Below are 15,436 nucleotides of genomic sequence, written 5' to 3' on the forward strand. Positions count from 1 at the left end.
AGAAATATTGAGAGGCACTACCTATTTCCCCCCTCCCTCCATCGGACTATTCCCACCGCCCCATACCCTCTCAACCAGGACATCCCCTGTCAATCCTTTTTCTTGTGTTTGAAAAATAAGGGCTTCTATATGGAATGTTGGTCTGAGCACTCTCAGTTCACTACCTGTGAGGTCGGGAAAAGCACATGACCTTTGGCTGATGTGGTCAGCAAGACATGGGCAATTGCAGTAGATTCTTGGCTGGATTCTGTAATTGATTTGTTGGTCTGAGCTCTGAAGTTTTGTTTGTTGGTGATGTAACTGTTCTGCTAGCAACACGAGCCTGTCCCTGCACCACCAGGCACTCTACGAGTCTACAGAGGGACTAAGAGCCACGAGACGAGACGAGACGAGATCAGACTCTCGCCTCAGGTACGAGCCGTAAACTCGATAGATTAGCGGACGATTATAGCCGTGACACTGGTTTACAATGGTCCGAGCGGTGGACTACTAATCTACGTCACTCTACTTGATATTGAAAAGTCTAAGCTCAAACGCGTCTAAGAATAAAACGAAACATTCATCTTGTCAATCAAATTGATGATGCCCATAAATCGATACAGATGACATGGTGTTCGCAGTCTTGCTGAATAAACGCGGCATTTTCGCCTTTCTCTAATATCGAAAGATTGATATTACAGTGGGTAGAGCCAGGGGTAGTAATGACATCCCTTCTGCCGTGGTGCATCACAATTCCAGGGACCCGGTTCGCAACGTTCTCTGCCTAAGTAGGCACTTACTGGAAATGCTCTCCAACGGCAGGGGATTAGGGTCAGGGCAGGGCTTGCCGAAAGAGCATGCATACGGTTAGGGATACGGACGGATCAGGATCAGGATCTGGACATGAATAGGGGATAGAATAGACACTGTAGCTAAGCAAGGGGGAGGGGGGGCCATTGACCGACACCGCGATCAAGAGGGGGACAAACTTGAGGGGCGTGTGAGTGACTGACTGACTGACTGACAGACTGAGAAGCGGTGATCTGATGAGGCGGCAAGGTTTTGCTTGGACTGTGCTTGGCCCTTAGGCGTAGTCCCAAGAAAAGGCTGACTGGACGTGGACGTACGTAGGAGCTGGAAAAGAAGGGAGCAAAAGTGGAAATGAGTCAAGCGAGTTCGGCCAAGGGAATAGCCGTAGACTGTAGATGTATGTACCAAAAAGGGGGGCGTGTAAGTCATTGTCTGTCTTAGTCTCGAAGAAGAGAAGCCTCGCAAGCCGTTGGTGATATGATTGTGATTGTGATTGTGACTGCGAGAGACTAATAAAACATAGAAAGCGGGGAGGCAAGATATTGGTAATGCAAACAGTAAAGATCAAGCAGTAAGAGAGTCTAGAGCTGATGCTGGTGCTGTAAATCCTTGCTGAGCTGACTTGGGCTTGACTCGACTCGACTTGGACTATCCATTGCCACCGAGACATGAGTTCTGACACGGCAAGGTTTATGTCTACTGACTGTAATGTGATCAAGTTGTTGTGATAAGGCAGACCAGACGTTGCCTGCCGCTGTCAAAACGTGATTGATGAGGCTATTTCTGTAGAGTTTGCCGTCATAGGGTTTATGGCACCCTAAAGAAACTCCCCTAAAAGCTGGGGAATGTCGTCTTGAAAAAAGTATTCGCCGAGTTGATGTTGATAAGGTTTCTGTGTCTCAAGTCGTGTCGAAGTTTCAGAGTCAATGATGGGTCTATTTGTCTACAGCGAAAGGATTGTGATAATCAAAAGGGCAGGCAGATTGTGCGGCATTTGACTCAGACATGAACTAAATCTCCGTAATCTAAATCATGAACTGATGTAGTAGAAAGTAACAGGCATGTCGCTGAAATGCCAATGTAAAAACAAACATCCATTCTTGAAATGCATGCATGCACGCAAAGGAATGCGGGTGGCCTCGAAAAATACAATCAGAGACATAAAAAAGGGGGTTCAAGAGATGAAGCTATCTATACATGCCAAACCACGAGATTGCGGTGGATCAAAACCGCCATGGACCGTCCCGACGGAACGAGACGGTTCTTTGAGACACTGAAGAATGGAGGGAGATCAAGAAATGCATTTGGTCGCAATACGAGTATCATGTCTTAGACATCAATCTACGTTGATCATCAGGCACTCGGGACAAGATCGTGATGAAGATGTTGCAGGGTTGTCTACAGCAACAGGAATGCACATCAAGAGACATGGTAATATCTCTTGTCTCTCAGAGAAGTGGCTTTCAGCTGGGTAAGGTATGGAAATACTACCTCGGAGCTACAGCTACAGCAGGCGGAATTTGCCAGTTGCGGCTCTGCCTGACGATAACCTCCCTTTGGTGTTTTTGCCTCGTCACCACTAACGAAAGCTGATCAACAACTCTACTTCGTACACGCCCATACCCGACACTCTGGACTGGGAAAACCAAACTCGGTTTAAGCTTCTTCCACGCATAGAGTTAAAGCAGAAGAGAAAAAGACTCTGCATTTTCAGCTGTCCACACTGCAACTTTGCCCCCCGCGCGAACCAGGAAACCCGGATCGCCTCCCAGCTCGCGTATTCCTCCCAGCTCGTCGGGACCCGGGGGCGGAGAGAGAAAGAGGCGCATGCGGACGTTTCTGTACTACGTGGAGGACGAGATCTGGCCGAAAACGAATCTTCGTAAAGAGCGGTCGAGAGGCACTGGAATGCAAATGACGTCCTTTTCTTTTTCTTTTTCTTTTCTTTCCAGACCGAGACCGAGAACGAAAGGATCCGGATGCGCACGGGAATGGCTTCGGAGGTTCCGTGAACGGCCACGGCGACCCAAACGGGCGGGAGCTGAAGAACCCCCCGATATCGTAGGTAGTCGTGACTCTGCCTGCCTGCCTTTTGAGTTCGGCGATGGTGATGGTGATGGTGATGGCGATGGCGATGGCGATGGAGAGGGGAAGGAGTTTACCGATCTTGACTTCCCGCTTCCGGACAACGGGACGTCACGGGATAACGGACGGTTCCATATTACAACGGGAAGGATCGAACTCTACTGCTTCTGTTATCTTGGCAAACTTGGAAGAGGCAAACAGCAGCACAAGTGTAGCTGAAAGATGAACCCCACGGCAAACTCCGTTCTGGGCCATTGATTTCTGTTTCCATGACCACCACCGAATACTCGCCCTATCAGCAACTCCGGCGATGCCGTCCTCCATCACGAGACGAATAGGGGCCCTCTTCTTTCTATATCCGGACGAAGAAGGATCATATCAGCAGAGATGTTGTGGAGATGAAGGGGCGGTAAAGGGATCCAAGGCCCGCGCCCGGACGTTGGATTCTGCTTCGTCTGGAACCACTCTGACGCCACGGGCTGGTCTTGACGTTTATGGATATCCAACTGTCTGGAACCGGGAAGGGTCTTCTCAGGCAAGAGGACCGAGACGAGGGAGAGGACTTTCCTGATCTCCGCGTGACCTACTTGATTCTTCCAGCTTGGGAATCAAGGCAAGAGTGTTTGCACCTGGAACCGCCAACCTAGGACTTCCTTTGTCTCGGAGCAAGAATCAGCAAGTTGACACTTTGTTGTCAGCTTGGTCAAAATATGACAAGTTGCCTCGACAAGATGCGATACAAGTGCTTGATCAGGCTTGGCCATTCGGCGACGATGATCAAGTCCAAACTGGACATCGAAACAAGAACAATTGGGTTTCCATTGCTACCATCTTTCAGACTTCTGCTGACCAGAACTCCATCGCCGTACAGTAACGATAGGACCCATCAAGTCCAAGTCCTTCCTCGAGGAATGGACTGTCCTATAACCAGCGGGCAGCTCACTTCTGCTTGACTTGTTCAAGGGGCCAGACAGTTTTGGCTTTGGCAGTCAGGCTATTCGACTGTTTGATAAACCAAACCCAGGCTCGATCCAAGAGACCGACTCGGCGGCGAACGATTATACAATAGAATAAAGGGGAAGAAAGAAACAGTGTTCCAGCCACGATCTGAGAAATGCAATGCTGCCTAGTTATGTTGTTCTTGCTGGGTTGTAGCTCGTGTTATTTCCAGTCGGATATTAGCTGGAAAGACCAGGGGCTATAATCTGTAACCAGTACCAGACTTTGGTTGGCGTTCCCCTGCATTGAGTAATGCATGAAGAGTCACTACATTTTGGTTATTCCGAATAGTCTCCTACTATCTGTATCTACACGATTTTAAAGAGAAGTCAACAAGTGTTGAATTGGTCGTGGTTGTCGGCTCGCTGTCTTGGTCTGGTTTAGGCATGATATGCTTGCAGACAAAAGTCCTGAGTTGCACCCTGCCATCAGCTCCAGGAGATCATGCCTTGCAGAGATTACTGGACATTACTAAGCTGCTGCTGCATATGTTCGTAGTTGAAGCTGGTCAAGGGCAAGATGGTCTGAAAACTCTCGATGGTTTCACTGTTGATGCAAGCCATGCAACAGTACTTTGATAAGCACGGACCCCATACTTGCAGCTGGCCTTTCTTGTTAGCAGTGCTATCACGGCTAATATGCTTCATCAATGGACTTTTAATACTGGCTGTCGTTATGCAATATGCGAACTCTGATCGAGACAAGCAACCTACAGGCACCTTCAGCAAAGCTGATTGTTATATGGCCCCCTTCGTTGGACACTCTACTGTTTATCATCGTCGACAAGCTTATGTCGACCAAAAGCCTCTATATCTTTGTTTGATTCTTCTGACTCGTTCCTTGCTCCCCGCCCGTCGGCCAAATTCCCTTTAGGGCCTCAGATCAACCATTTGGTGCCCTTTAACTTGTTTTCACCGGCCCAGCGCATCGGTTGCTGATACTGGACCTTGGAGCTCACCTTTCTCTCGATTCATTGCCCATGTCTACAGCTATTCTGGTTTCCACTTTCGTACGTCTCGCTTGGGCGATACTCGTCGCCTTAAGAGGACTAATGCGGCCGGGCCGGAGACCCGGAGACACAACAGCACGCTCCACACTGTGTGAGGGGAAAAGAAGACGTCTGGCGCTTTTCACTTCAATGAGAAACCGGCCAGAGTCCGTCTTCTTTTAACGAGTTTGGTGGCTAGGTAAAGTTGAGGGATTTTGGTATCTGGACCCATGAGGTATCACGACATGTCATGATGGGGTTTGTTGGCTGAAGAGAAGGGACGGGAAGGCCCGCGCGGGTAAAGAAGGGATGGAACCAACATATGACAGGGGTGGCTTTTAGGGCGTCATGCAAGATGGGATGGAGCAAGGGTGCACTTAACTTTGGCTCTAGAGAGACCGTCTATGGGCTTGGTGTTGCGATTCCACTGTTGTCAAGATCGAGACCCAAGGTGGATGAACCTATTGGGCGTGTCCTTCAAGTTCCCGCATCAATGCAAGCTAAAGTGATTATCGCTTTGGCTTCGGGTTTGGCCGTTCAGCCTCCCCGTGGCTGGGCTGGATACGATGGGCCCGAAAAGACCCTCAAAATAGAAACGAGTCAAGAGAGCCGACTCCCTTACAGACCATAAGGCTCGTAGTGAGTCATTAACTCATCAGTAACCTAGTAATAGCCTCTTGATCTATTTGAGTCTGTCGGATAACCCGATTCATGGGCATACCGGTGGCGTGTCGCTCTTGAATAGCTTGGTCAACTCTCCCGTGAAGGTCTCGACCGAGATGGAGATTCGCGACGTTCCCGACAATGTAATATACTCTGTCTAAGATAGGGAAGTATTGGTTATCCAGTCATGAAGCATCGATGACAAGATCGAATCGATAGTGCGAAAGGGAGCCGATGAACTTCAGTTGAAGACTACACAGCCCGCTGTAACTATCTGACACGATCTCGTGACTAGTGACGAAGGTTTCTTATCTTGTGGATGCGTGACATTTGCTGTGCGAACACTGCAAGGGATATAATAGTCCGGTGTGCTGAGGGGCTGCCGACATGCTTTGAACTCGGTGGGCCTCACGGCTGAAAGTGAAGCCTCTTTCCCTTGAACGACCTCCGGGTGAATGGTACTCCGGTACCTGTCTCTTCGCTCGCGGTTACGTTCGACGCCTGCTGAATGGCTGAATGGTGAAAGATGCCCAGAGGGCCTTAAGGATTGAAAAGGTATCGACTGTCTCTGGGGGTAACTAAACACAAGAAAGATGTCTTCCGAGACATGAAATCGAGTGTATACATCAAGAAACATTGGCCTGTTTCATTGTATGTTACAGATAACTGTATATATTGGTATCATGCTTAATGCCGCGTAAACGCTGGTCATGAGCTAGTAAGGCAATATTACAGATGACAGATGGTAGCTGGCGCTAAAGAAGGAAAGGGCTCTGTGCTGAATTCGGACCTCACTAAATGAAGGTCTCTCGACAGGTCGGAGCTCAATTAACATGTTATTTGAGTCTTGTTTGACCATCATTTGAGCTATCATGTCCTCAAGGCTGGCGTAAGTCCTCTGCTTGAAACACTGTTTGAGGCGGTGGTATTGGAGGAGCAGAATAAAGTGGCAGCCCTCGATGCACGATAAACTTGTAATCTCTGCTTGCAACTCAGAGCGTCTCAGATTACTGTGCGATAGGTGCCCATGCTGCTTGAGGGCAGGGAGTAGGACACATGTCTGAAGATGCGAAAGAGAATATTGATAAGTGACACATGGACTCTGACCACCAGAGTGTCTGTATGATCTGTTGCGTGCTCAGAGAGGAACTTGGGGATATTATTGAGATTTATGCGTCAGTTTCAGTGACTTCAGGCAAAGGCTGGTTGCCATTGAGGTAGCGTAAAGCGTGTAGACTCGAATGATAGAGAATAGGACATGGGTTGGGGAGTGAAACTCGAAATATGGGCGAAGTATGTAATAAGTATATTATGTTTATGTGTTATGCTCATCAAGTCGTTTCTTCGTTATATTTCCAGGCGTCTGGCCTAATAGACGCATGTTGATGTGATGCTTCTTCTAATATAATGTCCTTGCCGATGTGCATGTGTATGTTTAACTGGTAGCGAGGTGTTGCAACGTGGATGGCGTTTCGGTGAGAGCATCGATGGGTAGTTTCGCTGCCGTCATGGTGATACCATCAAGGGCTTGGGCTTCCTCCCCGACTTGTGTTCTCAACGCAGACCTCTTCGCGTACTGTGACATTTCCGTCGCGGGCATCTCGTTCATAGACAAAGCATCTTTCCGCGTAAATGCCCATCTCGTTCCTTCTTCGCCATACATCACCCAGCCGTCGCACCATGACTCGCTTCCAACCTCCGACATTGAGCACGATACGCTTCCAAGGCGTATATGAGCTGAGTCTCTCCTTCTCCTGCACAAGTAGTTTGAAGGTTTGCATCGCAGCCTCTCGATCACGGTCGATTCCTGGAGACACCTGTTCTAGAGGGTGGATTATGGTCTGGACGTGTAAGGTCAGCGTGTGCACAGCTGGGAAGACACATATTGCCCTGAGAAAGGTAGTAGGATCGCATAGTCTGGTGTCTAGGTCAAGTTCAAGAGTGTGAACAAACTTCAACCGTTGACCCAATTGAGCTAAATCAACGGGTGCCAGGGTTGGGCATTTCTGGTCATCTTCTGAGAAGCCAACGTGGTCCCTCAGTCGTAGCACCTGTAGCGACTTTCGATGTGCCGCAATAGAATCAAGCTGGAACAATCGGGTATGGCAAGTGATGTTCAAGACCTCGAGTGCCTCAATATGATCTTTCACCAACAAATTCAACCCAATAGTGGCATCTTCTCTCTTGTCAGACAGATGGGCACTGTAGTCTTCCACATGGAGTGTATGCAACGCGGAGAAGTCTCGGAAAGGCACTGAGCGAAGAAAGTTGAAGATGGGCACAGAAATCAACTCGAGCGACTGTATTTTGGAGAAATCCCAATGTTTCTGAACATCCTCAGCTGTATGGCTCCAGTCGTATGACCGTAGCATCAAGTCGACGATGGGCGGCATTCGTTCTCCAGGAGAGAATCTGAAGCACGTGCCTTGACCTCGATCTTCATAGCGTAATACTTTTAGCTGTCGAGATTGGACCAGAAGCTGCTTTAACGAGTTGAGCCTCGTTGACAGGACCGGCATCGGATTGGCAAGCTTCAATGACGCCAACAGCTCTGAGGGAATCGATCTCGTAAAAGTGTCCAACGGATTACCATTGTAGTCTCGTCGCAGGGGGAGGTCCTCGATGTATAGTTGGGTGCTATTCGAGTTGCAATTATGCAGGCGACGGAGCTCCGAGGGTGACCACAGGCCCTCTGCAGGAATGTCGCCATCTATGTATTGCCATCTGTTGTCGAACCTATCAGCAAGAGAACGAGGAAATCGAGATTGGGTGCCAGTACCGAACCGACTTTAATCGCTTGATACAAGATAATATTTCGGTAATTCTTGTGGGATCCAAGTTGCTTCGTATTGTGACATGATTTGTGAGATGCGAGATGTGTCGAGAGACATTAGGATAGCGTTGTTCAGCATCTGGTGCGACGAGAGATTCGTTCAAGGTCAGGAATCGGTAGGCGATCGGTGCAGCTATGGCATCGAACCTCTTAGAGACTAGACGCACAGACGTGAGTGTTGGTGAGTCTATCTCACGAAGCTAAAAAGTAGCTTTTAGTATTAGATACTTCTGGTAAAATTGTTTGTAGTGTTGTGATATACCTGTTCGAACACAAGAGCCAGAAGTTCCGAGCTAAGGTGATTCAAAGATAGAACTGGCAAAGTCGGAGCCTTGTGCGAAGTGTCCATGCAATAAGCGGATTCCGATGACCTGGGTGAAAGGCAGGGCCGAGCTGGTGGTACAGAGTACGATAGCGTGATAGAGGGTGCGGGAACCAGTAGCTCGGTAATAGATAGCATGGTAAGATGCCAGGCTCCGAGCGGATGGGCCAAAGAATATGTTGGCAAGGAGAAATCGTTTCGGATTTGTGAATAACAAGAACTGATGGGCAGGACGCTGCTTCGACTATGTATAAGTCGGCCAGCTAAGATGATGCCCGGCAATGACCGCCGGGCGTAAACTCTACTTTTTTGTTTGATGACACTAGACTAGTTGAGGCGAAAGTAACGAAGGATGGAAGACGGGCAAGCCTCATGCGGGTTGGGAATCAACGTAGGCACAGCAATCCTCGCTCGACATGGAATCATGGTCCATCAAAGCAGAGCGGTTCCAGCAAGACGGAACCATAGCAGGGTTAATTGCCAGGATATGAGAGTAAAGGCGGGAGGGATGGAATGATATCCACCAGGATTATGTATGGACATGTCCTTTGCCCAAGCAAGGAGCAGGAGAGCCATGTATGAGCGAGATACATTGTCGGTGAGAGAATGTTGAGAATAGTCAACAGGTGCCTAACTAGGAAGTGAACGAGAGATGGTGATGGTCATGTCACAGAAAGAAAGAAAACGCCAGACAAATGCCAGAAGCTCGGACTATCTCGAGACAACTGAGTGACCAAAGAGTCAAACTAAAAGCGGAGAGACCAGGAGGGATGTGTGGAGATGGCTGAGCCGCCGAAGCGATTAAGATCGGGGTTCCCTTGTGTGGAGAGGCTAAGAAAGCAAAGAAAGGTAGACAGATGCGAAGTGTGGACGAAGAAGAAACAAGGATTCTAGTCCAGGTTCGGGAGGTGACAGATGAGAGGCAGGCATGGAGCTAAAGCCAAAGCCAACTATTGTCGCCGTTATGGCTTTGAACAGGAAGCTAAGGAGACGGGACGAATAGTGGACAGAGAGCAGAGACATGGTGTGTAAAACGACATCAGGTACAGAACAGGGAGGAGATTCTTGCGATGCTACGCATGAGGTGTTGTCTCTATGAGAAGAATAAGAAGAGATGACCAATGCCGATCAGAATTTGGGAAACTTTGATGCATCATCACGTCCAAAGAGCGTCTTTGAACCAGGATAGCCATGCCAACGACCTCGGCCGTTGGGCGGGGACTCAGCTTAAGAAATAAGTTGAACATAATGCCGTATCTTGTGATGAATCGAGTCGTGCCGAGGCGGGAGAAACACACGAGAAACGGAGCAAGATTGCGTACGCAACAAGCCATGTGGTTCTATCCATAAGAGAACAAGCTTCATCGCAGTAAATAGGAGACCGCAAGCCATCGAATAGAATGGCCTGTGACATTGATGCCGTGTGCGGGCACCTCCCGCTTCCATTGTCGTACAGAGAAGTAAAAGTCAAGGTCTGATATATTCTCGCAAGAGTTCCCCGAATCGGGAAATGGACCCAATTGAAGGGAACGGTGGCCCCTCACGGTTTCAATGTCTGGAACCAATCGCAGATGTTGAAACGCCCCAGACCACGGTGCGGCGCGCAGCGGGGAGAAAAGAAACTTGAGCATTCAATCGCATTCTTCCGAGATCCTTGTTCGACTGTCAATGTTAACCTCGTTGCATTGGGTGGCTCGAGTGCACTAGCAGGAAAAGGCACATGAAGATTTGTTGTCGCTTGAGATATCGTGTTGTGCTCGAGGCTTTGTTGGCCTTGACTCCAACGCTATAGGTTGATTTAACGTCGAAGCAAGCATTTCCTTTCTTGGATTTAGCGATGGATCCCAATGGCTTGGCTTGTTGGCGGCTCATCGACCCTAGATCCCGGCCGCTGTGGTGATATCAGCTTCAAGCATGCCGTCAAATGCAATGCAAGTTGTCGGTTTGAGTATGAAATTTGCTTGCCTAGCTCTTCAACGGAAAATGGCAGCTGTCATGTGAGACCTTCCCATGTAAGGTATTGTTTACCCAGCAGTCCTTGCTTCCTTCCGGATCCTGTGTCGGCATGGTTGGTGCCTTCCTTGCAATTAAGATTTGTTGCTGTGCTTTCTGGAAGGAAGCATGGGTTTTGACAAGTGATTGCTTTTTATGGTGAGCTTTCCCGTTTACTTATAACAGCCCCCAGTCTGTTAAGGCCCAAACTTCATTTCAACATCTCTACAACTGACCTGTCGCATCTTATCCCTGGATTTGTTTGGTAATCTCCTGAGGTCTGCTTTACGATCGTTCTTCATCCACCGGGAGTTGTCAATCTCGAATCCATTTCGGTGCATCCACTTTCCGAGTATCCTTGCACGTCTCATCAGCTTCCAGCTGCAACTTCAATATTACATCGCAGCAACGTTATGTTCCTACATCTCGTGTGTCTTCAGAAGGCGGGGCAGACCAGGCCCAAACTAGACGGTGATGCAGTGGAACAAGAATGTCAAAGATTCCGTCCATGCTTCCTCGATAGCCATGTACGGCGTCATCTGTATCTTCGAAATCAAGTCAACGGAGCCTGCTACCTGCAGTGCAACCCAACGACTTCTCATCCATTTCCCCTCCAGTTCTTGTCAAGGATAGCCGACATGATCTGATGACAACGGTCTTGACCTTCTCGACATTCACGCAGTGATGATAGTGACGGGCAATGCATATTGTCACATCGTAAATATGCCAACTGCCTTTTGCAGATAATTGGGAGCAATTGAGAATGGGCTTTCACATGGGGTGATTGTGGTCAGGTCGTCGTAAAATGCGACTGGCTCGGTAAACGCTGCTTATGGTTACATCGACTGATTAGTCGCAGTGCCCGGAACGGCAATCATAGAATCCTTTCAGGTTCCCAGTCAGCGATCCTGGGGTTTTTACGCCTAGGTACCGAGATTCAGTGCTTCAAGATGCGCGCTCTCAACGGTTTCACTATTTTACGTTGCATCGCGCTGTTTCAATGTGTTTCCACATAGGACTACGAACCAGTGTGGATGAACAACCGTTGTCTGTTGTCTCTCATGTCTCGGTTATGTTTGTGTTACTGTTCATCAACAACAAGCAAGAGATACCTTAGCCACGCTGTCGAGTCCGAGACTCGAGACCATAAACCTGAGATTTGCATCTGCAGTGAACCCTAAACAGGCATGCATGACTCTAGCTCTGTCTGTCCGACGTCGATACTTGATGTCAGCAGGTTCCAAGGCTCCGACCTGGTGGATCATGGGCCACGCAGCGTTCGTGAAAGTAACCACACTTTGCTATAACCAACTCCGAACCGGCTGAAGGGAACGTAGCACGATTGGATACCTCTTGAATTTGCGAATTGACCTTTGGGTACCGCGACCTTTTCGATCTCGGAGATGCTTCGGGTTGAAACATGTCCTGTCTCTTTGTCGTCCTAATAGCGACAGCTCTCAAATACATATCATATTGGAACCTGACGAGGGAAGGTGATAAACTCCACCTCAACTTCAAACACTGACCGAGACATAGGATCAAGAACAAGTCGTCCTAAGGGCTGAGAACGGGTATTGATGCCCTTGCCTTAACGCAATTAACGATACGATAGGTACAACAAGTAAAGAACGCTATGGGAATCTGCCCTTTCGCCGCGCCAACCTATTTCATGCATGGACGATAACACAAGAATGTCGATCCAGAAACACAATTCCACCTTTCCAAAAGAGTCTATCCCTCACAAATTTGGGGTTACTCGACCCAGGCCGTTGACATCTCAAGCTGAAGCAACGCAGCACATTCTAGTAATTCCAGTAAACTGCGGCGCTTGGATTATAGACAGCAATCATCGTGCGCATTTCTCCATTCCTAACATCGCCTCTAGTACCGGTATATAGGCTCCTTGCTCTTGGGTGGTGGTCCACTTGGCGCATCGTAGATGTCATCGTCGTCGGAGACTTCGTCGAGTCGTTGCTGTGCGGGCGGCTGGGCTGATGGTGTTGAAGCTCCAGCGCCGTGCATGTGGACCTTACCAATGGCGCTGTCTTGTCGGCCCAGATAGCTTTCCGTGGGTTTGAAGCCAGGATGGAAGGGCTCGTATGCAAGGCGTTCATGTTCGGAGTACTGAGTCGCTGTGTTGGATGGTGGTTGGACCGAGGAAGAATTGCCTGGCTGAGGGTCTGCAAAGGGGTTCTCGGCGGACTCTTCGTAGGGTCGGTTCGAACTTCCCTCACCAGTTTGGTGTGGAGGACCTGGAGGTGGTGGGTAAGAATGCGTCTCTTTACCCTTGCCGGAACCTGACCCAGATCCGTTGTTGAAGTAGTGATTGTTGCCGTTGGTCTCAGGTTGAGACTCTGACTGCTGCTGAGGCTGAATTTGAGGGGTCAAACTGGGCGACTGTGAGTCGGATCGTTCGTTCAAACCCAATTGTTTTCGGGCACTCAGGACAGCTCGCTTGTGCTGGTTGAGCGCAGTTTGCAGCTGCTCATTGGTGTCGATGAGATTCTCCATCGTGTCGTTATCAGGAGTGGGATTCTCGGACGTCATGTAGCCTTGGATACTGCGGGATGCGCTTGAGCATCGATCAGCAAACTCCTTGATAAGCTCGTTGTCGAGAATCTCGCCGGGAGGCGTATTCATGACAACCTGCTCCAGGAGCTTAGCTGATGTTCGGGCTTCTTCGAGTCGGCTGGCCAGCTCAATAGGGTCAGGCAAGCGCTTGTTCGTGTGGTGTCTCGCAAAATAATTCTGCGAGTGTGGGTTTGGAGGAGGGGTGTTATAACCGCCTGGCGACATCATGGGTTGCTGCGGTCCCTGCTGCAGCTCATTAGTATGAAAGGTCCCAACCCGAATCATGTGCACATACACCAAAGTTCTTATAAGCTTGTTCCTTCTCCTTTTGCCACATTGAAGTGAGCAAAGTCAAGTTTTCGTCGTACGCCTTGGTGTGCTGGAAATCATCGAGTGTTTCCATAAGGATCTGGCGCACGCTGGGGTCTCGTACAGCCTTGAGGAGTCCTCGCGCAGTATCGACGAACTTTTGGTCTAGGTTCCGCGTAAAAGTCGCGCCGGGGTTGTCGGTCAAGATGCGCAAGAGCATGATTGCGTTGTACTGCCATGATGGCTTTGAAAAGTATTCTTTGGACAGGTACTTGCGGATCAGGCGCGCGCATTCTGCGGCAGCGGCTGGGGAGGATTCGGCGGCATCGACGATGGGAGGTAGAAAGAGAACTTCATCTTGCTGTTTCGCACGAGATTAGCTGAGGCATGACATGTGAGGGGGCGACTGTAAAACGTACCTTGGACTTTCCTCCAGACTCACAAAATGCTTTCTAGGCTCTGGTCAGCGATGGCCAGACGGACGACACGGACGGTTTCGCAGGATGCGCGATAATATAGGGACATACCACGCTGTTGTGAGCTGTAGCCTCGGGTGTTCCGGCTGGTGTCGTGCCTGAAGGTGAAGTTCCGGAGGGTCCGTCAGATGCTCCTATGAATTGTCAGCTCTGGACGTGTGCTGTGTTTATTTTGGGCTGCCCGAAACCAAAGAGGTTGATCGCAAGGCAGCGCGCATGAGAACACGTACGATTGGAGACATTGCTGGCTTTTCTTCTGATGCTACCGAGCACCTTGCTCATACCAAGACCCTTCATGGACTTCATGGCTGTGTTGGAAGCTCGCGCCACAGCGGGCGACTCTAGGGGTGGAGGAATCGGGGGGTTTCTTCGAACAGGAGGCGAGATGATGCCTAGAGTTATAGCGGTGTTTGGTTGATGAGGAATAACAAAGTTGTTGAGGTCAAGTTGTGACTCGAAAAGTTGAAGATCTAGGGAAATTAAGGCTCAAATGGGAAGGCGCCGAGGATCCAATGCAATTACTATCACGGTTTTAGAAGCGAACGGTGATGTTGGTTGGTCTTGGTACGTTTCTGCCTCTCGGAGCTGACGATGTTGGAGCGAGCGTCGAATGATTGGCGCCGTTGTCTGGGAGTAGCAAGGGTATTGATCCTTTTGGACTGGTTTGAAGTTGAGGACAAAGTTGCTTTTGATTCGAGTGCTGTAGTATAATAGATGATGACAAAGCAACAAGTAAACACTGATTGTCCAGTGATTTGCTGTTTACCCGTAACTCTTCTGTAACTGTAACTGTACTCGTTCCTTTCTTGTTTGGTCTCGTCGATATTCAAAGTTCGGAGTTGTTAAAGGTTATTTAACTTGGTACCTCATGTTTTCTTTCCTAAGGACTTACAAACAGGCCCCGGTATGGCTCTCTTCTGATACCTGCCCTCAAGGCCTCAGGCCCATCCCCTGCGATAGGCAAAAAAGCTGAGACGCGAGGAAAGAGAAGATATCAACACACGCATCAAATAAACATAAAGCTCTAGACAATGGCCTAATTATCAACAAATATAACTACCTTAACCCAACTGTAAAGCGGCCGCCGTTGCACAGCCTCATCACCCTACGCAATCAACCCCTCTCCATCGCCGCCGTAACACATGACATTGGCACTACCCTTAGCATTAGCATTGGCATCGTGTCTTGGCTTCACTCTGGGCTTTGTCATGAAATGTGCTGGACCTCTTCTCACTAACGTACATCCGTTTAAGAAAGAGACGGACAAACAAGAACGCGTGGCATTTCAATATGCGGAGTGTTCATCTAAAAGGCGAAGATCCGCGCTATCTCCACAGTGGTAGCCGTTCTTCTAGATCTCAAACACGCGGCCCGAAGTTTGAAAGCTGGAGAGACTGTTATAGTGCACC

General features: G+C 49.1%; 5 protein-coding genes across 12 annotated transcripts; 2 read left to right on the forward strand and 3 right to left on the reverse strand.

Moving 5' to 3' along the window:
• Positions 1-2,023: 2,023 nt before the first annotated feature.
• On the forward strand, positions 2,024-3,238 carry FOXG_03657 (uncharacterized protein; the record flags this gene model as incomplete). Its single annotated transcript, XM_018381471.1, has 3 exons — positions 2,024-2,049; positions 2,147-2,260; positions 2,742-3,238. 3 exons carry the CDS (start codon positions 2,024-2,026, stop codon positions 3,091-3,093), a joined length of 492 nt encoding a protein of 163 aa, XP_018237980.1. The 3' UTR covers positions 3,094-3,238.
• Positions 3,239-3,259: 21 nt separating this feature from the next.
• On the forward strand, positions 3,260-5,694 carry FOXG_18622 (uncharacterized protein). Its single transcript, XM_018398760.1, has one exon. It carries the CDS (start codon positions 4,411-4,413, stop codon positions 4,744-4,746), a length of 336 nt encoding a protein of 111 aa, XP_018237981.1. The 5' UTR covers positions 3,260-4,410; the 3' UTR covers positions 4,747-5,694.
• Positions 4,475-6,178, reverse strand: FOXG_18623 (uncharacterized protein). The gene has a single exon (XM_018398761.1). The coding sequence runs from the start codon at positions 6,159-6,161 to the stop codon at positions 5,766-5,768; it is 396 nt and encodes a 131-aa protein (XP_018237982.1). The 5' UTR covers positions 6,162-6,178; the 3' UTR covers positions 4,475-5,765.
• Positions 6,179-6,294: 116 nt separating this feature from the next.
• FOXG_03658 (uncharacterized protein) lies at positions 6,295-9,991 on the reverse strand. Its single transcript, XM_018381472.1, has 3 exons — positions 8,620-9,991; positions 8,304-8,557; positions 6,295-8,248 (listed from the first exon to the last, which is right to left on the reverse strand). The coding sequence occupies exons 1-3, from the start codon at positions 8,815-8,817 to the stop codon at positions 7,045-7,047; spliced, it is 1,656 nt and encodes a 551-aa protein (XP_018237983.1). The 5' UTR covers positions 8,818-9,991; the 3' UTR covers positions 6,295-7,044.
• Positions 9,992-11,764: 1,773 nt separating this feature from the next.
• FOXG_03659 (uncharacterized protein) lies at positions 11,765-14,877 on the reverse strand. Of its 8 annotated transcripts, none has more exons than XM_018381474.1 (5): positions 14,258-14,877; positions 14,079-14,161; positions 13,971-14,003; positions 13,538-13,912; positions 11,765-13,485 (listed from the first exon to the last, which is right to left on the reverse strand). In XM_018381474.1, the coding sequence occupies exons 1-5, from the start codon at positions 14,331-14,333 to the stop codon at positions 12,553-12,555; spliced, it is 1,500 nt and encodes a 499-aa protein (XP_018237985.1). In that variant the 5' UTR covers positions 14,334-14,877; the 3' UTR covers positions 11,765-12,552. The 8 variants fall into 8 exon arrangements, with proteins under 8 accessions (XP_018237985.1, XP_018237984.1, XP_018237991.1 ...); XM_018381473.1 differs by having other exon boundaries at positions 11,765-13,488; XM_018381480.1 differs by having other exon boundaries at positions 13,971-14,161.
• Positions 14,878-15,436: the final 559 nt, after the last annotated feature.

This window comes from Fusarium oxysporum, chromosome 8 (assembly GCF_000149955.1).
Source record: "Fusarium oxysporum f. sp. lycopersici 4287 chromosome 8, whole genome shotgun sequence".
NCBI classification, from domain to species: Eukaryota; Fungi; Ascomycota; class Sordariomycetes; order Hypocreales; family Nectriaceae; genus Fusarium; species Fusarium oxysporum.